The sequence below is a fragment of the Pan troglodytes genome, chromosome 12 (genome assembly GCF_028858775.2).
Source record: "Pan troglodytes isolate AG18354 chromosome 12, NHGRI_mPanTro3-v2.0_pri, whole genome shotgun sequence".
In the NCBI taxonomy this organism is placed as follows: Eukaryota; Metazoa; Chordata; class Mammalia; order Primates; family Hominidae; genus Pan; species Pan troglodytes.
The window spans coordinates 75294022-75319505 of NC_072410.2; the positions used below are offsets into that span (position 1 = coordinate 75294022).

Genomic DNA, 25484 nt, shown 5'->3' on the forward strand with positions numbered 1-25484 from the left:
AGCTGAGATCATGCCATTGCACTCCAGCCTGGGAGACAAGAGTGAAAACTCCGTCTCAAAAAAAAAAAAAAAAAAAAAAACCACACACACAAACCTAAAAAACAAATTCACCCTTTGCACCTCTCTGTGAAAATGGATCTGAAGCTCTGTCAGCAAAGGGTGCTAGAGAGGCACTGAAAAGGAAAGTTTTGTTTCCTAGCTCTGGTGTCCTGGCTTGACAGGCTCCTGCAGCATCCAGGGCTGCTCCATCATCTGGCTCTTGCAGCATGGGGTGGCTTCTCCAGGACGCTTCTGGGCCTGCAGTGGACAGCAGCCAGCAGCCTCCCTGAGCATCTGTTCCATACCCCACCTGCTGGGGCAATATTATAGGCTGCTTTCCATGTCTGCTGAGACACCTACCTAGGAATAGCTTTCCCCCAGCATCCTAGAGCAGGGGTCAGCAAACATTTCCAATAAACATTTTAGACTCTGCGGGCCATTGGGTCTGTCACAACTACAATTGACCCTGAACATGGGTTTGAATTGTGTGGGTACATTTGAACATTTTTTTTCAATAAAAGTTACACCCAGTGTGCACCTGCCTCCCTTCTACCTCCTCCACCCCTTCTGCCTCTGCCACCCGGAGACAGCAAGACCAACCCTTCCTCTTCCTCAGCCTACTCAAAGTGAAAACTATGAGGATCAAGACCTTTATGATGATCCACTTCCACTTAATAAAGAGTAAATAGGACCAGGCACGGTGGCTCACACATGTAATCCCAGCACTTTGGGAGACCAAGGTGGGTGGATCACTTGAGGTCAGGAGTTCGAGATCAGCCTGGCCAACATGGCGAAACTCCGTCTCTACTACAAATACAAAAATAATCCGGGCATGGTGGTGCACATCTGTAGTCCCAGCTACTTGGGAAGCTGAGGCAGGAGAATTGCTTGAACCTGGGAGGCAGAAGTTGCAGTGAGCTGAGATTGTGCCACTGCACTCCAGCCTGGGCAACAGACTTAGGCTCTGTCTCACCCAAAAAAAAAAAAAAAAAAAAAAAGAAAAGAAAAGAAAAAAGAAAAAGAAACCTTTTCTCTACTAAAAATACAAAAATTAGCCGGGCATGGTAGTGGGAGCCTGTAATCCTAGCTACTTGGTAGGCTGAGGCAGGAGAATCGCTTGAATCCTGCAGTGAGCTGAGATCGCACCACTACACTCCAGCCTAGGCCACAGAGCAAGATCCTGTCTCAAAAAAAAAAAGAAAAAACAAAACAAAAACAAAAAAAGAGGCCAGGTGCGGTGGCTAACGCCTGTAACCCCAGCACTATGGGAGGTAGAGGTGGGTGGATCGTGAGGTCAGGAGTTCGAGACCAGTGTGGCCAAGATGGTGAAACTTCGTCTCTACTAAAAATACAAAAATTAGCCAGGCATGGTGGTGGGCGCCTGTAGTCAGCTACTCGGGAGGCTGAGGCAGAAGAATCGCTTGAACCTAGGAGGCAGAAGTTGCAGTGAGCCGAGATTGTGCCACTGCACTCCAGCCTGGCAACAGAGTGGGACTCCATCTCAAAAAAAAAAAAAAAAAGAAAAGAAAAAGAAGAAGAAATTTGAAATGTCAAAGTTAAGAAATTCAGTTTAAAATGTTTTATTTCAAAGCTCATAAAAAAGTATGTATGTACAAGACTCAAGTAAATAGAAAGGCAGCTTTCAATCACACATCAGTTTTTCAGATTTTACTGTGGAAGCATATTTAATGCACACATTTGAATGTTACACATAAATAATTTTAACTATGGAGTCCAAGTTCTGGATTTTACATTAGATCTGCATATATAAGACACTTGTGGTCAAATTTCAAGATTGGTAAAGCCAGTTTCAAGCTGCTTATATTTTGAGTACAGGTTTCACTATTACAAATATATGATGTTAAACTAACAAACTCATGACCTTCAAAGATGTCTTCGTCCCACGCACACACATTTGTAATTTGCGTCCATTTGCTATTTCCCTTCTTCTATAATCTTCAAATTATATAGTTATGCATTGAGTTCCCTATGCATCTCACCCATCTCCTTTATCTGAAACAGGAAAAAGCACAGAAAAAAATTCTAAATAATTTTTCAATCTTTTGTTCATTCTGAAAATAGTATTAAATAAAAATGAAATTAAAGGAACACAAGATAATTTTTTCCCACATTTATAAGACTTATTTAAATAAAAAAAGAAAAAGTTATATTGCAAGGAAACACACATTTAAGTGTTTTCAAGGTTCTATTTAGAGACAAGATCGCCAAAGTGACTAGGGCAAGTTGGAGGTAAGCTAGATCATTAAGATTTTTATTAAATGCATACTATTTTTAATGCTAGAAAAAATTGATTTACTTTCTATTATCAATCTTTCATTTTACATGTGGGGAAACTCAAGTTCAAAATTAGTGTTTGTCTCAGATCACACAACTAGTTACAGGCAAACTGAGACAATGATAATGACAACTACCACTCTGTTGACAAATATTTTCTTATGTGGCAAGCATGGGACCAACACTTTACACCGATTATGTTTAATCCTTGCAACAGGTCCATACTATCTATTATCCTCATTTTACAGATGAGGAAACATGGAGGCTTAAAGAAGTTATATAACTTTGCCCAGCCAAACCCAGGTCTGTACTGCTCTGCACTGCAACACTACATTGTCATTCTGCCTGTCTGTTACCATTCAATTCAGGGTTAGTCTTCTAGACTTGGGGTCACCAAACCAAATAAACCAGATGACCTACTACAGAATGGGAAAAAAGTGCTAGAACTTTCTGGTTCTATTAGACTTTTTCCAATATTCCTTTACGTTTCTATTTTTATTACTTGCTAAAATATTAGTAAGTGGCCCATATACAACTACAAAGATACACAAAAATTGATAGATATATGAAAAATGTTATTGATAGGGTTCAAGGATAAGTGTTCATATTCAATTCCAAGGGACTGAAACACACTAACAATCTGACACTTTGATGTCACACTAGTATAGACTAGTTAGTACACAATAGATTATGACAAATTAAGTTCATATTAAATGATTATCTCACTGGCATAGAGATAATAAATCAGATCATCAGTCACAATGAGTTTCTCCAAGGTGAATCCACTGGAGTATGCCTTCAGAAGATTCTGTTAGATGTTGACTCTTTGTAAAATAAAAACCATAGGCTTCCCATTCCACTCTTCTATGAGGCAGAAAACAGATGGTGATCTGCCATGGAACTCACGCAAGAAGATTTAGGTAAGAGTACATTCTAAGACTGTCCCTAAGACCCTAAAGACAACAGTATAAAGGGACTCCAGTATAACTGAAATGCATCAGTGTGTAGGAAGGTAGAGTGATTAGGAGTAACAGATTCAACAGGGCCTTTCTATTTAGGTAAGTAATCCATTTACCTCAGCCTTCTCATACTTTGCCATTCTCTTCTTTCTGGAAAAAACCTGAGTGGAAGAAAGACAACTATTGTTTTAGGACTGCTACTCAAAAAAAGATTTTCTAAACAGACATATATGCTTTTAATGGACATAATTTTGATCTGAAAAAAAACTAATTTTAACATCTATCCATAAACATTTATTGCTTCTTAAATTAAAAATTTCACACCAGTGCGGTGGCTCATGCCTGTAATCCCGGCACTTTGGGAGGCCGAAGCGGGAAGATCATCTGAGGTCAGGAGTTTCAGACCAGCCCAGCCAACACAGTGAAACCCCATCTCTACTACAAATACAAAAATTAGCCAGGTGTCATGGCACGCACCCGTAGTCCCACCTACTCAGGAGGCTAAGGCACCAGAATTGCTTGAACCCAGGAGGCAGAGGTTGCAGTGAGTGGAGATGGCATCACTGCTCTCCAGCCTGGGCTACAGAGTAAAACCCTGTCTCTTAAAAATAAATAAGGTGGGCTGGGCGTGGTGGCTCACCGGTACTTTGTGGGGCCGAGGTGGGCGGATCACTTGAGGTCAGGAGGTCAAGACCAGCCTGGCCAACAGGATGAAACCCCCTGACTCTACTAAAAAAACAAAAAAATTAGCCGGGCGCGGTGGTGGTCACCTGTAATCCCAGCTACTTGGGAGGCTGAAGCAGGAAAATCACTTGAACCCGGGAGGCAGAGGTTGCAGTGAGCCGAGATGGCGCCATTGCACTCCAGCCTGGGCGACAGAGTGAGACTCCATCTCTAAAAAAAAATTAGAATAAAATAAAATAGGTCAGGCATGGTGGCTCATGCCTGTAATCTTACCACTTTCAGAGGCTGAGGTGGGTGGATCACTTTAGGTCAGGAGTTCAAGACCAGCCTGGCCAATATTGTGAAATCACATCTCTACTAAAGATACAAAAATTAGCCAGGCGTGGTGGCAGGCGCCTGTAATCCCATCTACTCGGGAGGCTGAGGCAGGAGAATAGCTTGAACCTAGGGGGCAGAGGTTGCAGTGAGCCAAGATCATGCACTATTGCACTCCAGCCTGGGCAACAGAAGGAGACTCTGTCTCCATAAATAAATAAAATAAAATAAAAACTTTCACTACTAAACAAAAAAAAGTCTACCACGACAAGTGAAACAAACAAACAAAAATCAAAATCAAAAACAATGCTGGATCCAATGGGACAACAGAAAAGAAAGAGAAAGAAAAAAAGGAAACAATGAATAATCTTTAAAGAAATTTAACAGTTTAGGCCAGGCATGGTGGTTCACGCCTATAATCCCAGCACTTTGGGAGGCCGAAGTGAGCAGATCACCTGACATCAGGATTTCGAGATCAGCCTGGCCAACATGGTGAAACCCCATCTCTACTAGAAATACAGAAAAATTAGCCAGGTATGGTGGTGCACGCCTGTAGTCCCAGCTACTTGGGAAGCTGAGGCAGGAAAATGGCTTGAACGTGGGAGGTGGAGGATGCAGTGAGCCGAGATCGTGCCACTGCACTCCAGCCTGGGCAACAGAGCAAGACTCCATCTCAAAAAAAAAAAAAAAGAAGAAGCAGCAGCAGCCCAGCACAGTGGCTCATGCCTGTAATCCTAGCACTTTGAGAGGCCGAGGCAGGCGGATCACGAGGTGATGAGTTCGAGACCAGCCTGGCCAATATGGTGAAACCCTGTCTCTACCAAAAAATACAAAAATTAGCTGGACATGGTGGCTTCTGCATGTAGTCCCAGCTACTCGGGAGGGTGAGGCAGGAGAATCAATTGAACCCGGCAGGTGGAGGCTGCAGTGAGCCGAGATCATGACACTGCACTCCAGCCAGGGCAACACAGCGAGACTCCTTTTCTTTTTTTTTTTTTTTTTTTCAGATGGAGTCTCGCTCTGTCACCCAGGCTGGAGTGCAGTGGTGCAATCTCGGCTCACTGCAAGCTCCGCCTCCCAGGTTCACGCCATTCTCCTGCCTCAGCCTCCCAAGTAGCTGGGATTACAGGTGCCCGCCACCACGCCTGGCTAATTTTTTGTATTTTTAGTAGAGACAGGGTTTCACTGTGTTAGCCAGGATGGCCTCGATCTCCTGACCTTGTGACCCAGCTGCCTTGGCCTCCCAAAGTGCTGGGATTACAGCAGTGAGCCACCACGTCCGGCCAGCGAGACTCCATTCCAAAAAAAAAAAAAAAAAAGAAAGAAATTTAACAGTTTGGTGTGCATTCTTCCACATCCTCCTTTTCCACACTAATACAAATATCATATATAAACACATGCATCTAAGTTTTGGGGTCTAAAAATGGGACCATGCAGTATCATCACCACCTGTGCACAGCCTGTATCAACATCATAGCAACCATTCCAGATCCAAAGATAAAGATAGAACTCATTCACCATTCACATTATTCCCTATCGTAGATACAATAAACATAATTTACTCTCTTACTGATACACACTCAGGCTATTTTCCAGATTCACTTTTGTTGTTGTTTTTATTCATTTTTTGAGACAGAGTTTTGCTCTCGTTGCCCAGGCTGGAGTGCAATGACATGATCTCGGCTCACTACAACCTCTGCCTCCTGGGTTCAAGTGACTCTCCTGCCTCAGCCTCCTGAGTAGCCAGAATGACAGGCATGCACCACCATGCCTGGCTCATTTTGTATTTTTAGTAGAGACGGGGTTTCTCCATGTTGGTCAGGCTGGTCTCGGACTCCCAACCTCAGGTGATCTGCCCACCTCAGCCTCCCAAAGTGCTGGGATTATAGGCGTGAGCCACCACGCCTGGCCAGATTCACCTTTACAAGCAATGCTATGATACAATAACTGAATGTGCTTCCTTATTGCACTTGTGTTTTCATTTATTTCTACAGAACAATTAGACTTCCAGCATTAACCACTTGTGTTCATTTGCCATCTGAAATTTCTATTAACTGTCTATCCCTACCTGTTGTCATTCTTTCTTTAGGTTTCCTCATCAATTTGTAAGAACTCTTTGTATATTATGTATAATATCCATTTTTGCTTTATGCGCCATATTTTTTTCATGCCCATCGTTGATATTTTTTACTTTACAGTTTCTTTGCCCTATAAAATGCTTAATTTTAATGAAGCCAAAATATATATATATATAGGACTAGGTGCAATGGCTCATGCCTGTAATCCCAGCAGTTTGGGAGGCTAAGCCAAAAGAATTGCTTGAGCCTAGGAGTTCAAGCCCAGCCTCGGCAGCCATAGCAAGTACTCGTCTCTACTAAAAATTAAAAAATTAGCCAGGTATAGTGGCACATACCTGTAGTCCTTGCTACTTGGGAGGATAGGTCAGGAGGATTACTTAAGTCCAGGAATTGGAGGTTGCAGTGAGCTATGATCATGCTACTGCACTCCAGCCTGGGTGACACAGCAAGACCCTCTCTCAAAATATACATACACATATATGTATCTTTTCTTTCATGGATTCCAGATTTCTTGCCTTACATAATTTCCCCTACCACAAGGTTGTACAAACATTCCCTCAATTTTCTTGGGAGTTTACTTTTTTGTATTTTTAAATATGTAAATGTCTTTGAAAATGGATACACTGCCCAACTCCTTTCCTACTACTGTGCTCTGGACATGCCACCCTCACACAGCTGGGCAATATGGCCAGCCTGGTGGAGTGAAATAGGAATTCAACTTTTGTTTTGTTCCAGATGGATAGCCAAACATGGTTGATTGAACTGGAAATCTAAGTTCCTAAATACCCTCAAACCTCTTTCTGAATTCTGTTGTGTTAGTAAGATTTCTTTTTTTTTTTTTTTTTTTGAGACGGAGTTTCACTCTTGTTGCTCAGGCTGGAGTGCAATGGCATGATCTCAGCTGCAACCTCCACCTCCTGGGTTCAAGTGATTCTCCTGCCTCAGCCTCCTGAGTAGCTGGGATTACAGGCATGAGCCACCATGCCCGGATAATTTTGTATTTTTAGTAGAGATGGGGTTTCTCCATGTTGGTCAGGCTGGTCTCGAACTCCCGACCTCAGGTGATCCACCCGCCTCAGCCTCCCAAAGTGCTGGGATTACAGGCATGAGCCACTGTGCCTGGCCTTTTTTTTTTTTTTTTTTTTGAGACAGAGTCTTGCTCTGTCACCCAGATTAGAGTGCAGTGGCATGATCTTGGCTCACTACAACCTCTGCTTCCCAGGTTCAAGCTATTCTCCTGCCTCAGCCTCCCGAATAGATTACAGGCATGTGCCACCACGCCCAGCTAATTTTTTTGTATGTTCAGTAGAGACAGGGTTTCACCATGTTGGCCAGGCTGGTCTCGAACTCCTGATCTCAAGTGATCCACCCACCTCAGCCTTCCAAAGTGATGCGATTACAGGCCTGAGCCATCACACCTGGCCAGTGTTAGTAAGATTTCTTGATACCGAAGCATCCTTACATTCCTAAAATAAACCTTTCACTTCTTCAAGCAATACATTCTTTTGCTGAAGCACTGTTAAATTCAATTTGCTCATCTTTACTTGGAAGTATTGATTCACATATCACTTTTAACTCTTTTCTATGGCTAACGTTAACTTTGTGTTCTGTTGTTTCATCTTATTGAGTGGTTTGGGGGTTCATGTATTTTGCACTAGGTGTTGAATTGTTTGCAATGACAACTGAAAGACGCTTGCTGCTAGATGGCAATTTAACTGGCCTGTGAGGTGCACAGCCACAAGCTTTTTAATATTAGCATCCTTTCTTGCTTCATAAAATGACTTTTGTATAAAGAGACCAGAGATACAATAGATTCATTCACCATAAAAAAATTATTTAAAAATGAAGATTTTTTTCCCTGAATGTTTTGGAATATGGATGTTACTTTTTCATATTTCCTTTTTTCTTTTTTTTGAGACAGGGTCCTGCTCTGTTGCCCAGGCTGGAGTGCAGTGGTGTGATCATGGCTCACTGCAGCTTTGACCTCCTGGACTCAACTGACCACTCCCACATCAGCCTCCTAAGTAGATGGGACCACAGGTGCAAGCCATCACGTCTGGCTAATTTTTGTATTTTTAGTACAGATAAGGTTTCACCATGTTGCCCAGTGTGGTCTCAAACTTCTGGGCTCAAGTGATCCACCTGTCTCAGCCTCCCAAAGTGTAGGGATAACAGGTGTGAGCCACCGCGCCCAGCCATTATTACTTTTTCTCGAAAAAATATACCCTTAAATGAAATTTTACTTGTTCTGTACTCACCAGCACAACAATTCCAGCAACAACTGCTATCACCACAACCACAATAACAGCAATAACACCAGCTTTTAGACCCTGCATTGAGAATTCAGGTGCTTTTTCATCAACATAATAAATTAAAGTTTGACCAGGATCCAGATCCAGTTGTTCCCCATTTACTGTCAGGTCCATTTTCTTAGAATGAAACAAGGATTCACCTTTAACCTGTATTGAAAAGGAGAAAAGGAATTAAAAATATTTAAGAAAACCAACCATGGCCACATATAATTACATACAAATTGTATGCCAAAAGAACCGCTGCCAAGAATCTTTATGGTTTTAGTGATAACAATCTAATCTATTGGAACTTTAAAAAACTGTTTATTACAGGAACCTTTCAACATACACGAAAGTAGAAAGAGTAGTGCAATGATGCCCATGTACCTATCACCCAGATGCAAGGCCAACAACACATGGCCTCTCTTACTTCATCTTTTCTTCCTTTTATCCTTTCACCCCTGCCCAGATTATTTTGAAGCAAACCTCATATTTCAGCAGAAAATACCTCACTATATTAAAGTTTAAACAAAATATTTTAATCATATCAGTTACACAGTCTTTTTTAACAGACTTTTATTTGTGTAAATTATAAATATCATAGGGGAGCATATATGCACAAACTAAGTAACCACCAAGTAGATAATAAATAAGAATTATAAGAAAGAGGGGAGATATTTTAGGCAGAACAATTTGATAAGAGGCATAAATATACAAACAAGCAAGATGAATGTGAGTGACAGGGAGGACAAAATTAATGGCAGCAGCGAACCATTTGGTTGATCTGTAAGTGGATAAAAAGGTGATGAAATATATTTAATTCATTGAGGCATGATAGACTACATCCCTGAACACAGGAATAAAGAAGATGATACTCACATCTTTTTCAAAATAATAAGCCACATCAGCTATGTCCACATCATTCTGAGTTTTTTGAGAAGAATTTTGAACCAGATCAATAGTGATAACATTATTCTCATACTGGGGAAAAAAATTGAATAATACAAATTAATACTAATATAATCAAAATCATTTGAAAATAACATTAATTGAGAATCAGAATATTCAGTGTTGGATTTTCTATAATCTACATGCATCACTGTTCCTTTCCATTAGTGGATAACTAAGTTTATCACTAATCAAGAAATCTTTGGGAGGTCTCTAAATCTATCAAAGGGAAATAAGACAGCCATGCAACCAAACATAATTACAATGTACAATTTTTCCTAAGAGAATTTTCTTATATTGAAAAGATTTTTAAATAAGATATGAAAGTATTTTATTTGGATTAGAACTACTTTAAAACTAAATTACTAAAGAAATGCAAGGTAAGGCCGGGTGCAGTGGCTCATGCCTGTAATCCCAGCACTTTGGGAGGCTGAGGTGGGCGGATCACCTGAGGTCCAGAGTTCGAGACCAGCCTGACCAACATGGAGAAACCCCATCTCTACTAAAAATACAAAATTAGCCAGGCGTGGTGGCACATTGCCTGTAATCCCAGCTACCAGGGAAGCTGAGGCAGGAGAATCGCTTGAACCTGGGAGGCAGAAGTTGTGGTGAGCCGAGATGGCGCCATTGCACTCCAGCCTGGGCAACAAGAGCGAAACTCCGTCTCAAAAAAAAAAAAAAAAGAAAAGAAAAGAAAAAGAAACGCAAGGTAAAACGCAGTATGCATTTTCCATGTTGTTTTTTTGTTTTGTTTTTGAGACGGAGTCTCGCTGTGTCGCCCAGGCTGGAGTGCAGTGGCACAATCTCAGCTGACTGCAAGCTCCGCCTCTCAGGTTCACGCCATTCTCCTGCCTCAGCCTCCCGAGTAGCTGGGACTACAGGCGCCCACCACCACAATCGGCTATTTTGTATGTTTTTAGTAGAGACAGGGTTTCACTGTGTTAGCCATGATGGTCTCGATCTCCTGATCTTGTGATCCACCTTCCTTGGCCTCCCAAAGTGCTGGGATTACAGGCGTGAGCCACCGTGCCCGGCCATCATTTTGTTTTTAAAGAGTAAAAAAAGTACATTCTTTCTAAAGACTCTTGAATAAATTCATACTGCCTTTAAAGAGTTCCGTCACACTATTCAAGCTTCTTTTTATTTTTTAAACCAGAGTTTAAAGAGTTAAGTAAGGGCTAACTAGTTAAGGACTAGTCCCTTAAAGCAGAGAAGATGGGAGCTCCAGTAACATCCTAAAGTAAATATGCACCAAAACTATATTTACCAAAAGTAATTTTGGTGCATATTTACTTTAAGATGTTACTGGAGCTCATCCACAGGGACAGGTTCTCCAGGATAAGAAAACTCAAATGTTTTAGGGATACTAAGAGATACTACGTTTTCTTTAGGAGTAAAACTAGGCTTTTCAAAGGCTATGGAAGGAAAACAACGATAACCAAAAACAATGGGCCAGGCGTGGTGGCTCACACCTGTAATCCCAACACTTTGAGAGGCTGAGGCAGGCAGATCACTTGAGGCCAGGAGTTCGAGACCAGCCTGGCCAACATAGCAAAACCCCGTCGACACTAAAAATACAAAAATTAGCTGGGCATGGTGACATGTGCCTGTAGTCCCAGCTCCTCGGGAGGCTGAGGCATGAGAATTGCTTGAACCTTAGAGGCAGAGGTCACAGTGAGCCGAGATCTTGCCATGACACTCCAGCCTGGGGAAGAGAGCAATAATCTGTCTTAAAGAAACAAACAAACAAAAAAACAGTAACAGGAAATTCACATTAAGTACCCAGATCCGAAACTGTTGCTCCAGTAAGTGCATTTAACCACCACTTAAATCACTGGCTGTCCTTATACTCAAAACATACTGTCTCACCAACTGTCTGCTAAAGCTCACTTATTAAAAAATCATACCAAAATATTCGTGATAAATTTTGGATCCAGTTGATAACGCGTTGTGATCTCCTTCTGAAGTGCACTGTAAAGAATTTAAAATCTGTATTAAAAAAAAATGTTTGTACCACACAACAGTAAGAAGCACTACTCTTTAAGCAGACAGCTCAGGGTCTAAAATTGTCATTAAAGTTAAAATTTTTCTGCCATTTTGCAACTATCATAATAATAATTGATTCAGGCTAGAATCATCCATTGATATTCAAACTGCTGGGTACCAGTTTAATTAGAAAAAGAACATTTACTTAGTATCCAAGTATCTGCCCATAGATTATTTATGGATTACAAAGGGAGAATGGTAACTTCACAGTGGAAAAACCTGGTGGATACCACTTTAACCAAAGTTTACATTACTAGTAAAGGGAGAAGCTGACATCATGCAACTCCTAATGTGAAGTATTATAAAGGACACAAGATCGCTTAAGTAGTTTTCCTGTCAAAAATGCCTAACCTGTTTTTAGGTAAGAGGAAACATCAAGGCTCGGGTGAGGTGGCTCATGCCTGTAATCCCAGCATTTTGGGATGCTGAGGTGGGCAGATCACCTGAGGTTGGGAGTTCGAGACCAGCCTGACCAACGTGGAGAAACCCCGTGTCTACTAAAAATACAAAAAAAATTAGCCAGGCATGGTGGCGCATGCCTGTAATCCCAGCTACTCGGGAGGCTGAGGCAGGAGAATCTCTTGAATCCGGGAAGCAGAGGTTGCGGTGAGCCGTGATTGCGCCATTGCACTCCAGCCTGGGCAACAAAAGGGAAAACTCCAACTCAAAAAAAAAAAAAAAAAAAAAGGAGGAAACATCAGACAAATCAAAATTTGAAGGACATTATATATAATGACTTGCCCATGCTCTTTAAAAATAGCAAGTTCATGGAAGACAAAGAAAGGCCAAGAAACTGTTCGATATTAAAAGAGACTAAAGAGTCATGACAACTAAATGTGATACATGATCTTGGACTGGGTCCTGAATCAGAGGGGAAAAATTACTACAAAGGACAATATTGGGAAAATGGGCACAACGTGATATAACGTTAAATTTCCTGGCCGGGCGCGGAGGCTCACACCTGTAATCGCAGCACTTTGGGAGGCAGAGGCGGGAGGATCACAAGTTCAGGAGTTCGAGACCAGCCTGGCCAATACAGTGAAACCCTGTTTCTACTAAAACTACAAAAATTAGCAGGGCGTGGTGGCAGGCACCTGTAGTCCCAGCTACTTGGAAGGCTGAGGCAGGAGAATCGCTTGAAACCGGCAGGCAGAGGTTGCAGTGAGCTGAGATCACGCCACTGCACGCCAGCCTGGGTGACAGAGCGAGACTCCGCCTAAAAAAAAAAAAAAATTTTCCTAAATTTGATCGTTGTATAGTGGTTTATATAAAAGAATGCCTTTTGTTCTTAGGAAAACATACACTAAAGTACTTAGGGATAAACGGGCCTGATGTCTACAACTTGCTCTCATGTGCTTCTGGGAAAAATATTTATACATGCATAGATACACTGATGTAAAGCACACACACATATTCATCCACACATACACATATAAAAAGCAAATGTGCCAAAATGTTAATTGGTGAATCTGAGTGAAGTGTATTCCCAGAATCTCTGTGCTATTCTTGCAACTCTATTTCAAGTAACTTTATTTTTCAGAAATATAAAAAAGCATTTAGACTTGCTTTTTCTAATGGTGTAGGATGGAAGATTTGAGCCACCAATTGTGCAAGAATATGATGCATTTAATTGCACTTACGTCCGCAAACTTTTACCATCATAAGGTTTTTCTCTTGCTTTGTGTTTTAGTTCAATGATGATCCAGCTATAAAGTAAAAAGACAATGTCAGTTGACTATAACTCAGTCTTCCATACTATTTTCCTAATAAGCTAATCCTAAAATTCTCGAATTATAAGGACTAAGAGAAAAAAAATTTATGCAGTAGCTATTCCTATAATTTCTTCCCTTACACATCCTTCATAAAGGACACACCCAGGAGGGAACACCTTTTCTAATATTGACCCTCTGTTCCCTGGACACAATACATAAAGTCACATTAAGTCAAAGTTTAGCTGGCAGTGTCATGCCCTGTTCAACTGCAAAGATGAAAAGGCATGAAAGGCCCGGGCATGGTGGCTCACAACTGTAATCCAACACTTTGGGAGGTGGAGGTGGGTGGATTGCCTGAGGTCAGGAGTTGGAGACCAGCCTGGCCAACATGGTGAAACCCCATCTCTACTAAAATACAAAAATTAGTCAGGTGTGGTATAGCTGTAGTCCCAGCTACTCAGGAGGCTAAGGCAGGAGAGTTGCTTGAACCCGGGAGGCAGAGGTTGCAGTGAGCTGAGATTGTGCCACTGCACTCCAACCTGGGCAACAAGAGTGGAAATTCCATCTCAAAAAAAAAAGAAAAGAAAAGAGAAAAGAAAAAACAAAAGAAAGGGCACAAAGAGAAAACTGACAACGAGGCTCCAGAAGACCAAAGCAGAAAAACAAAGTGCCCACTTTGGGCCTGACATCCTTTCCAGTTTCTAGTCCCTTCCAATGAAGTCTTTTTTTGCTTAAGCTAGCGTGAGTGGGTTTCTGTGCCTTTTCATTAAACAATCCCTAAAACAAGCATATCTCACTTTTAAAACACAATCAATAAGCAAATACATAGGTTAAATTACATACATTTACTACTAATGCAACAATGAAATACTGAATAATGTTAAGTAAAGATATAAAAGAAAAATTATACCTAGTATGCTATCATTTATGTAAAAATAATAAAACAGATATATAACAAATTCATCAACTATCTCTGGAAGGTTATAGAATAATCAATAACATCAATTCTGTGGAGGTCCAATGGGTAGCGAGGGGGACTGGAATGATAAGGAAGCTTTTCACTGGACACTCATATCTTCTGAATTCTAAACCATGAAATCATATTACATAATCAAAAATAAATTTAATTAAATGAATCTGAACAGCATGAAAACAAGTAGTATAGGCAGCCCCACTCACTAGGTTCTCACTCGCTCAGAGCAGGTTATTTCAGTGTCCTTGTCTGTTCTTCTGACCCCAGCAGTGTTCACACACCAGCACGTGGAGGTGCCGTTGCACTGCTTGGCCTTAAAGAGCCCGCTCTCATCGCAGTCAGGATCATAAAGCCCATCATTGTTCTGGAGGGCCCCTTCAGGTTTTGCTCTTCTCCCAAGTTTGGAGCCATTCATTTCTGCCTTCATCACCAAACATTTGGCAGCCACTGAAAAAGAAACCTTAATGCCAAACTGAAAAATAACTGATTTCATGATTACGGGAAAAAAAAAATTAATTCTAAAGTTCCAGGGTCAAAGATTATTTGAAATTTATGTGTTCCCACACTTACTTTATAACATGATTCAGATTTAAGCCAATAAAACTCTTTCCAACTCAAGGCACATCAATTAAAGAAGTATTAAGTCAAAATAAAGCTTACAGGTAATTAGGATATTTTACTCACGCTTTGAGCAAATGACAGTATTTTGTGCACCAATTGAAGTACACTGGCATTGATGATTATTATTCACAAAGCAGTTTACGGCCAGCTTGTAGTTTTCACAGACACATTCTAGAAAATTAAAAAAAAAATCTACTTTAAAATGTGGATCTATTAACTCTCATGTCCCAGCTAAGTTATATTGTAATAATAATGCCTAAAGTTACAAGGACACAAAACCTTAAAAAGTGGTCCTGAATGTTTTATTTTTCAGCTATAGACTACTGCCTAAGTGCCTGGCACTTGCTAAAGTTTGCATACTGTATACAGACACATAGTTTAATCTGCATGCATTCCTGTTTTTTTTTTTGGTTGTTTTTTGTTTTAGATAGGGTCTCACTCTGTGGCCCAGGCTGGAATGCAGTGGCACAATCTTGGTTTACTGCAGCATGGACCTACAGGGCTCAAGTGATCCTCCTGTCTCAGCCTCCCAAGTAGCTGGGACTACAGCCATGCACCACCATGCCTGGCTAATTTTTAACTTTTTGTAGATACGGGGTTTCGCCATGTTGCCCAGGCTGGTTTTGAACTCCTGGCCTCAAGCAATCCTCCTGCCTCAGCCTCCCAAAGTGCTGGGATTATAGGCATGAGCCACTGTGCCTGGCCTCCTGTTACAATTTTTTTAAAACAAGAACACAGCTCTCCAAGTATCATTTCTAGCTTTGTCTTTGTGAAACTCCCAGTCTTAGCTCCTTCCACACTCCTGTCCTGCTAAGTAACATCCCTGTTAGTCACTGCCTTTTTTTGTTTTTCTTCTTGAGACAGAGTCTCACTCTGTCGTGCAGGCTGGATTGCAGTGGTACGATCGCAGCTCACTGCAACATCCATCTCCCAGGATCAAGCGATTCTCCTGCCTCAGCCTCCCAAGTAGCTGGGACTACAGGGGTATGCCACCACACCCGGCTAATTTTTGTATTTTTAGTAGAGACGGGGTTTCAGCATAATGGCCAGGCTGATCTCAAACTCCTGACCTCGTGATCCGTCCGCCTCGGCCTACCAAAGTGCTGGGATTACAGGTGTGAGCCACCGCGCCCGGCTTTTTTTTGTATTTTTAGTAGAGACGGGTTTTCACCATGTTGGTCAGGCTGGTCTAGGACTCCTGACCTCAGGTAATCCACCCACCTCGGCCTCCTAAAGTGCTGGGATTACAGACGTGAGCCACCATGCCCGGCTGTCACTGCCTCTTTTACAAAAAAAAATCAACTATTCCAATTCTAGGATCTGTGAATCCTCACCTTCTCTCGCTCTCCCACCCCATTTTCTTAAATGAGGGATGTTTCCTTTGGGGCTTAACAGCAATATATTCAATCTTTAAACCATTTTATATCTTGGAAAAATTACACTTTCAACTGCAGTTATAGTTCTCCCTTTAAGTGAGTTTCCTAACTAAATTAAATTCTAGTACCTGATAAGGAAAGTGATACTAAGCAGCCCATTCTGGATTATTGATGTCAGTTTAATAGTTTTGTCCTTAACAACCTCAAAAGTTCATTTAACTTCGAATAGGCAAGACTATCTAATTCCTTTTGTCTAGTTAAAAGAGCACAATCATTAAAAACAAAAACTATCTCCTCAGTTCAACTGAAGAGGAAAAAAAAGAAAAAGCTAGCATGACAAACCAGAGTTTTTATATTGATCCTTCGTATCCCTAGTACCCTAAGTTGATTTCAATTTTTCCCTGTTCAAGTTATAGTCGATATGAACCACCTTTAATCTGCCCAACACTAAACTCAATACTGGGGTCACAAAAGGGGAAAATACAGCACTTGTTCTCAAGCGTTTAAATCTTCTGCAGCCCCATCCTGTACTTGTTTAAAACACACTGTTCATCCCTAAGGGGCGTAAAATTTAAATCAGACCAGTCAGGTGCAGACTTTCTGAGCACAAACCTGTAGCAGCTATGACCACTTTAAAGCAATTTAACATTAAGTCCGTAGTCCCAGATTGAAGCCAGAAAAACATGAGTTGACTAAAACTGCATTACTTTGAGAGTATAATTACTGAATTTAGGCCACTCCATTGGTGGAAGTGTAAAAGCCCTTCCAGAGAGCTTTGGCAAACGCCACTCCACTTCTAGGCACCATCTTACAAATAAACCAAGAGATGCCGGACCGGTGGCTCATGCCTGTAATCCCAGCACTTTGGGAGGTCCAAGTAAGAGCATCGCTTGAGCCTGGGAAATGGAGGATGCAGTGACATGTAAATGTGCCACTGCACTCCAGGCTGAACGACAGACGGAGACACTGTTTCCAAAAAAAGAGAGAGAGAGAGAGACGGCAGCCAAGTTGTTTATTCCACAGTTAAGAGAAACTGAAATCAAACTACATGTCTAACATTTGAATAACGGTGCAACATACCAGTCACCATTTTAAATCTTGTTTTTAAGGCCGGGTGTGGTGATGCACGCCTGTAATCCCAGCACTCTGGGAGGCCCAGACGGAGTGATCACTTGAGCCCAGGAGTTCGAGACCAGCCTGGCCAACATAGCGAGATGTCGTCTCTACAAATACAAATATTCGGCTGGCACGGTGGCTCACGTCTGTAATCCCAGCACTTTGGGAGGCCAAGGTCGGTGGATCACCTGAGGTCAGGAGTTCGAGACCAGCCTGACCAACATGGTGAAACCCCTCTCTACAAAAAATACAAATTAGCTGACCGTTGTGGTGCATGCCTGTAGTCCCAGCTACTCGGGAGGCTGAGGCAGGAGAATCGCCTGAATTGCAGTGAGATGAGATCGCGCCGTTGTACTCCAGCCTGGGCGACAAGAGCGAAACTCTGTCTCAAAAATAATAATAATAATAATAATAATAATAATAATAATAATAATAAAAAATAATAAATACAAAAATTAGCCAGGCATAAAGGCTGACGCAGAAGGATGGTCTGAGGCCGGGAGGCGTAGTCTACAATGAGTCAAGATCTTGCTATTGCACTCCAGCCTGGGCGACAGAACAAGGCTGTTTCAAATAAAAAAATAAAATAGGCCGGGCACGGTGGCTCACGCCTGTAATCAGAGCACTTTGGGAGGCCAAGGCGGGCGGATCACGAGCTCAGGAGTTAGAGACCAGCCTGACCAACATGGAGAAACCCCGTCTCTACTAACAATACAAAAATTAGCGGGGGGTGGTGGCGCGCGCCTGTAATCCCAGCTACTCTACTCAGGAGGCTGAGGCAGGAGAATCACTTGAACCCGGGAGGCGGAGGTTGCAGTGAGCCGAGATCGCGCCATTGCACTCCAGCTTGGGCGACAGAGCAAGACTCAGTCTCAAAAAATTAAATAAACAAATAAAAAGAAAGATACACCTAATTACTAATTATGGGATTCTCAAAATGCTGGGATTATATGTTTTTACTCTTTACAGTTATTATTTCTGCGTTCCCTACAATAAGCTTGGCATTACTCATATGATCCTTAGAAAAGGGAAAACACCCACACTCCCTGTGTAGTCCGGGCCGCCTGCCGCGCGCAGGTGCATAGCGGCCCTGGAGGCCTCCCTGCGGGCACCTGTCCCCGCCTGAGGCCCACATCCGGGACCCGCTGCAAGGACAAGGGCGAGCCCGCTGGTCCCTGTGGCAAAGACTCCGCCACCGGCTGGGACTGTTTTGGAACCCCAAGTCCACCCCGAACCGAGGACGTAGGGGCGCCAGAGCGCGAGGCACCGGTTCGGTGGCCGCAGGAAACCTGGACGTGGCCACTCCGTTCCCTGCCTGTCCCCCGCCTCCGCCCAAGGCCATTTCCCTACCAAGGCGAGCAAAGCTGCAAAGTGAGGCTGCTCCCCGGGACGGCGCGAGTGAGCGCCGCCTCGCCGTTTCCTACCGCGCCGAGGGCCTGAGCCGCAGCACGGCCGCACCGTCCGGTCTCCAGGCTGGAAAGCGCGGCCTCTTGGTCCCCTCCCTATTATTCCCGTTTCGGGGGCCAAGGGACGGGGGCCGCTGCCCCCCAGCCCAGCTCCACAACTCTGCTCCAAGTCCGCGCCTCACCTTCCTGAGCTGCGGCAAAAGTCGCCGTCGCCGCGGCAAGCAGAAGCCCGAACGCGAGGACCTGCGGGGGCGCCATGCTGCGCGCGCGCCGAGAAGAGGGGCGCGGGAGGGGCCGGGGACTCGCGGGAGGGCGTGCGCCGGGAGTGGGACACGAGGAGCCGGCCGGGCAGCGCGAGGCCTGGGGCGCGCGGGTCCGCGTCGGGAGGACAGCGCCGAGGGGGTCCCCGGACCGCGTCGAAGGTGCTCGCTCGCCGAAGGACTAGCGCTCTGTGCGCGCGGCGGGGCGGAGCGCACACCTGCCCGACCTGGCGGCCCCGCCTCTCGGCCCCTTCCCGGGACTGCTCACCTCTGGCCGCTGGTGCTTGTTGATGAGTCACCGCCCGGGAGTTGGGGGAGTGAGTAGGCTCCCCTCCCCCAGCCCCGGCGCTGCCGTTGGGGCGCGGCCCTCTCCACAGGTGTGGGCCCGCGCGCCCCGCCCCAGGTGCTTCGTCTCCATGGCCGCGTTAGGGATTTTTGGTGGCCTCCGAGGAGGTTTGAAGATTCTGTGCTGAGACTTCCTTTTAACCGGAGGAGCGCTGCTCTGAAGCCTTGAAGAACGGGGCCTGGGGGGAAGGGTGCGGGAACTGGATAGAGGAACGTGGAGGCTCAAGGAAATACAAACACAAGCAGAGAACCTTCCAGAACACTATAAAAAAGACCTTTGAGCTTTTACCTGGCAATTTAATTATACTCCTTTAAAATTAGAAAAAAAAAAAGAAAGAAAAGGAAAGAAGAAATCTTGGCTCTCTTGGGAAGAAAATGAGTGTTTCTTTATAATTACTCTTAATAATTCTTTTTTAGTTTTCATAAGCATTTCTAGCACTTGAAGATGTAAGAAAAGGTGTTCCCAGGCTGAGCGCAGTGGCTCACGCCTGTAATCCTAGCACTTTGGGAGGCCGAGGCGGGCGGATCACCTGAGGTTTGAAGTTCGAGACCAGCCTGACCAACATGGAGAAACCCCGTCTCTACTAAAAGATACAAAATTAGCCGGGCGTGGTGGCGCATGCCTGTAATCCCAGCTACTGGGGAGGCTGAGGTTGCAGTGAGCAGAGATCGTGCCATTACACTCCAGCCTGGGCGACAGGAGCAAGACTCCGTCTCAAAAAAAAAAAAAAAAAAAAAAAGAGAGAGAAAAGAAAAGGTGTTCCCATAGAGCCATATACTGAGAACCGAGATGATTTCGGGTTTTGGTTACTATTAAAGAACAATGTTGATGACGCCTTCGGAAAGAAAATATAGGGAAATAGAAAGAAAGGACAGTAATCGATTTCCGTGCAAATGAATTCAAATCACAACACACTATATTATTACAATATTAAAAAAATTATAAATACTTCATATATATACTACTTAGTGTTTTTAAATGTTATTTTTTGTTAGCTGTAATATCATTGTAACCTATTTTTTAAAAGCTTTTTATCCACTAAAGAAATCATAAAAGTAAGAGTTAAAAAGAGGAAAGGAGGCTGGGCATGGTGGCTCATGCTTGTAATCCCAGCACCTTGTTGGGGGCACAGGTGGGCAGATCCGAGGTCAGGAGTTCGAGACCATCCTGGCCAACATGGTGAAACCCATCTCAACTAAAAATACAAAAAGTAGCCAGGTGTGGTGGCAGGCACCTGTAATCCCAGCTACTCAGGAGGCTGAGGCAGGAGAATCGCTTGAACCAGAGAGTCGGAGGTTGCGGTGAGCCGAGATCAAACCGCTGCACTCCAGTCTGGCAACAGAGCAAGACTCCATCTCAAAAAATAAAAAATAAAAAAAAAGAGGAAAGGTAAAAAAGCAATTTTAAGATTCAGCTAAGTTTGATTAATTTCTACAAGTATATGTCAAATCAAAGCTTATGTTTATATTAAAACAATCATTTCTATGTTGTATTCTGTTGAAGTGCCGGCAAGTTGATTAATGTAAATAGTCATGCTGTTCTAAGTACCTCTATAATTTGTTTTGTATAATTTAAATTTCACCTGGTATATGAAATAAGCTATTTAGGCCAGGTACGGTGGCTCATGCCTGTAATCTCAGCACTTTGGGAGGCCGAGGCGGGCGGATCACCTAAGGTCAGGAGTTCGAGACCAGCCTGGCCAACATGGTGAAACCCCGTCTCTACTAAAAATACAAGAAGTTAGCCAGGCGTGGTGGCGGGCGCCTGTAATCCCAGCTACTCAGGAGACTGAGGCAGGAGAATCACTTGAACCTGGGAGGCAGAGGTTGCAGTGAACCAATATTTCGCCATTGCACTCCAGCCTGGGCAACAAGAGCGAAACTCCGTCTCAAAAAAAAAAAAAAAAAAAAAAGAATAGTACTAACAAATCAGGAACAAGTTAACCAGATTTTTGTTGTCTGCTGAATTTTGGATGTTTTCAGGAAGTTTGCCTTTCTCCAAATTACATATACTTTTCCCAAGAATAAACTAACTGGTTATTGTGGCTTTATTGGCAAAATGTTCCATTCTGAGGTCTAAATCTGTTTACCTAATCTGGAGAACTTCATCTTCTTATAACTGGACAGCTATTTATTGTTAATTACAATAAAGTGAATTGAGTAAGCATAATTATTAAATAAATGACAAAATACCAGACTAATCTCTGACTCATTGTATCTGAGTATACATCCAGGGTATTTTTTCTTTTCTTTCTTTCTTTTTTTTTTTCTTTCTTTTTTTGAGGCAGAGTTTTGCTCTTGTTGCCCAGGCTGGAGTGCAATGGCATCATCTCAGCTCACCACAACCTCCGCCTCCCGGATTCAGGCAATTCTCCTGCCTCAGCCTCCTGAGTAGCTGGGATTACAAGCATGTGCCACCACGTCCGGCTAATTTTTTGTATTTTTAGTAGAGATGGGGTTTCTCCATGTTGGTCAGGCTGGTCTTGAACTCCTGACCTCAGGTGATCTGCCCACCTCAGCCTCCCAAAGTGCTGGGATTACAGGCTTGAGCCACCACACCCGGCTGATCCAGGGTATTTTTTCTTTTTTTTTTTTTTTTTTTTGAGATGGGGTCTTGCTCTGTCACTCAAGCTGCAGTGCAGTGGCATGATCTTGGCTGACTGCAACCTCCACCTCTTGGGTTCAAGCAATTCTCCTGCCTCAGCCTCCTGAATAGCTGGGATTACAGGCGCCCACTACCACACCCGGCTAATTTTTGTATTTTTAGTTGAGACAGAGTTTCACCATGTTGGCCAGGATGGTCTTGATCTCCTGACTTTGTGATCATCTTGCCTCGGCCTCCCAAAGTGCTGGGATTACAGGTGCAAGCCACCGTGTCCGCCTTTTTTTTTTTAAGATAGAGTTTCAATCTTGTTACCCAGGCTGGAGTACAATGGCGTGTTCTCAGCTCACTGCAACCTCCACCTCCTGGGTTCAAGCAATTCTCCTGTCTCAGCCTCCCGAGTAGCTGTGATTACAGGCGCCTGCCACCTCGCCCGGCTAATTTTTGTATTTTTAGTAGAGACTGGGTTTCACCACGTTGGCCAGGCTGGTCTTGAACTCCTGACCTCAGGTGATCCACCCGCCTCAGCTTCCCAAAGTGCTGGGATTACAGGCATGAGCCACCGCACCGGCCGGTATTGTTTATTTTAATACCTCTTTAACACCTTCTCAATTTGTCATTCTTTGCTCAAAATTACTCGTTTTATGTTTTAATTGTGAATCTTTTGTAGTTCTAGTGCCATATTTAAGCACATTTATTAATATTTTCAGGCTAGGCATGGTGGCTCACGCCTGTAATCCAAGCACTTTGGGAGGCTGAGGCGGGTGGATCACTTGAGGTCAGGAGTTTGAGACCAGCCTGGGCAACCTGGTGAAAACCTGTCTCTACTAAAAATACAAAAATTAGCTGGGCATGGTGGCACATGCCTGTAATTCCAGATACTTGGGAGGCTGAGGCAGGAGAATCACTTGAACCCAGGAGGCGGAGGTTGTGGTGAGCCAAGATCATGCCATTGCACTCCAGCCTGGGCAACAAGAGCAAAACTCTGTCTTAAAAAAAAAAAAAAAAAAAAAAAAAAAAAATATATATATATATATATATATATATATATATATATATAAAATTAGACTACCAGTTCTAAAAATTTTTGTTATCCCATGAGTAATAGATGAGTAGAAAACAAAAGTCCTTTATATAGAATGAAGAGTAAAAGTCCTTAACCACTATGCAGCATATCCTTCTCTATTCTAGATCTTCTTTGTTAATAGTTTTATATTTATGCTACTTGTTCATTAGTTTTTCTCACATATCCCAAAGAACCTGGGTTCATAGGATATACTCCACAGAGTGGGGGATAATATTTGGTTGGTTTAAGTTTATAACAATAGTTTGCATCTGTACATTCAGAGTTCACCTTAATATATATATAATATGTAAATGTATATGTAGAATTTCTACCACGTCATTGTATCTGTCATTAAAAATTAACTTTTCTTTTTTTTTTTAGATGGATTGTCACTCTGTTGCCCAGGCTGGAGTTCTGTGGCACAATCTTGGCTCACTGCAACCTCTGCCTCCTGGGTTCAAGCGATTCTCCTGCCTCAGCTTCCCAAGTAGCTGGGATTACAGGCACATGCCACCAGGCCCAGCTAATTTTTGTATTTTTAGTAGAGATGGGGGTTTTGCCAGGTTGGCCAGGCTGGTCTGGAACCCCTGACCTCAAGTGATCTGCCCACCTCAGCCTCCCAAAGTGCTAGGATTACAGGCGTGAGACACCACGTCCAGCCAACTTTTTTTTTTCTTTTGACATGGAGTCTCACTCTGTCACCCAGGCTGGAGTGCAGTGGCAGGATCTTGGCTCGCTGCAACCTCCGCCTCCCAGGTTCAAGCAATTCTCATGCCTCAGCCTCCTGAGTAGCTAGGATTACAGGCATGCACCACCACGCCCAGCTAATTTTTGTATTTTTGGTAGAGATGGGTTTTTGCCATGTTGACCAGCCTGGTCTCAAACTCCTGACCTCAAGTAATCTACTGGCCTCAGCCTCCCAAAGTGCTGGGATTACAGGTGTGAGCCACCACGTCCAGCCTAAAAATTAGCTTTGTTTCCAAAAGCCAAACTTCTAACCCTTTACCATGAAAAAAGCCCTTTTTCATATCTTTTTCCACTTTAAATTCTTTTGTAAAATATAAAGCACTATATAGTAAGCACTTAAACTAAAGTTTAGTTAATTAACATGTAGACGCTTATTAAGTGATATCTATTACAATTAAAAGCAAGGCCGGGTGCAGTGGCTCACACTTGTAATCCCCGCACTTTGGGAGGCCAAGGCAGGTGGATCACCTGAGGTTGGGAGTTTGAGACCACCCTGACCAACATGGTGAAACCCTGTCTCTACTAAAAATACAAAATTAGCTGGGTGTGGTGGCACATGCCTGTAATCCCAGCTACTCAGGGGGCTGAGGCAGGAGAATTGTTTGAACCCAGGAGGCGGAGGTTGCAGTGAGCTGAGATCTTGCCATTGCACTCCAGCCTGGGCAACAAGAGCGAAATTCCATAACAACAACAACAACAACAACAACAACAACAACGTAATGCAGCAAATTAGCAAAATGCAGAATGTTTCCAATTTCGGGCTATTATGAATAAAGTTGTTATGAACATTCTTACACAAGTCTTTTTGTGGACACAAGAATGTTTTGCACTAAATGTCTCTACATGGAGCACTATTGGAATTTTAGATAGGATATTCTTCATAACGTTTCATGGAGATTAACCTCTACCCATTCAATCCCCCTAGTCATTTTGACAGTCCTCAAAAAAGCCTCCACACATTTCCCAGCCCTCTGAGAATGGCAATACCACTTTTGACTGAGAGCTACTGCTTTAAATAATAACCTACCTTGATTTCACGAACACATTTGACCTGATGTGTCATATTGCTATTGATAAGATGGACAAGGTATGCTGGAAGAACAGAAAGGAGGTCAATGGGGCTGGAGTTTGGTGATTGAGAGAGGAGATGTGGTGATTGAGAGAGGGCAGGTGTGAGCTTATACAATGCCTCAAGGAAAGGTTAGGAGTTTGAATGTTATTTATTTATTTATTTATTTTTTTTTTAATGTAGTTGGAGGTGTTGCCATCTTGCTCTGGTTGGTCTTGAACTTCTGGACTCAAGTAATCCTCCCACCTCTGCCTCCCAAAGTGCTGGGATTACAGGTGTGAGCCACCGCACCTGGCCAACTCAGCATATCTGTAAAGTTAATGTCAATTAGTGTGGAACACTGATTGAATATAGCAACAATTATAACTGCCACTCATGGAGCATATATTAAGTGCCAGGCATTGGGCACCAAGCATTGTTGACAGGTGCTTTATTTTCACCAGGTTTTGCTTGTGTTTTTTTTTTTTTTTTGAGACAGAGTCTCACTCTGTCACCCAGGCTGGAGTGCAGTGGCGCGATCTCGGCTCACTGCAACA

At 43.1% G+C, this 25484-nt stretch overlaps 1 protein-coding gene and 1 non-coding gene across 2 annotated transcripts; both read right to left on the reverse strand.

The window, feature by feature from the left end:
* Window positions 1-1603: 1603 nt before the first annotated feature.
* Window positions 1604-19430, reverse strand: EPCAM (epithelial cell adhesion molecule). Its single transcript, XM_016948496.3, has 9 exons — window positions 19042-19430; window positions 15025-15132; window positions 14547-14787; window positions 13296-13361; window positions 11517-11580; window positions 9541-9642; window positions 8629-8829; window positions 3410-3454; window positions 1604-2052 (listed from the first exon to the last, which is right to left on the reverse strand). The coding sequence occupies exons 1-9, from the start codon at window positions 19115-19117 to the stop codon at window positions 2011-2013; spliced, it is 945 nt and encodes a 314-aa protein (XP_016803985.1). The 5' UTR covers window positions 19118-19430; the 3' UTR covers window positions 1604-2010.
* MIR559 (microRNA mir-559) lies at window positions 10826-10920 on the reverse strand. The gene has a single exon (NR_035909.1). It is a non-coding gene; the product is annotated as a microRNA mir-559 (primary transcript).
* Window positions 19431-25484: the final 6054 nt, after the last annotated feature.

What these genes read in the sequence shown, in the direction of transcription:
- EPCAM (XM_016948496.3), bottom strand. Translation starts at nt 19,117, where the DNA reads ATGGCGCCCCCGCAGGTCCTCGCGTTCGGGCTTCTGCTTGCCGCGGCG. An exon ending in TCTGAGCGAGTGAGAACCTA is followed by an intron (nt 13,362 to 14,546) that starts GTGAGTGGGGCT and finishes TTTACTTTATAG; the next exon opens with CTGGATCATCATTGAACTAA. An exon ending in AATTTATCACGAATATTTTG is followed by an intron (nt 9,643 to 11,516) that starts GTATGATTTTTT and finishes TTTTTTCCCCAG; the next exon opens with TATGAGAATAATGTTATCAC.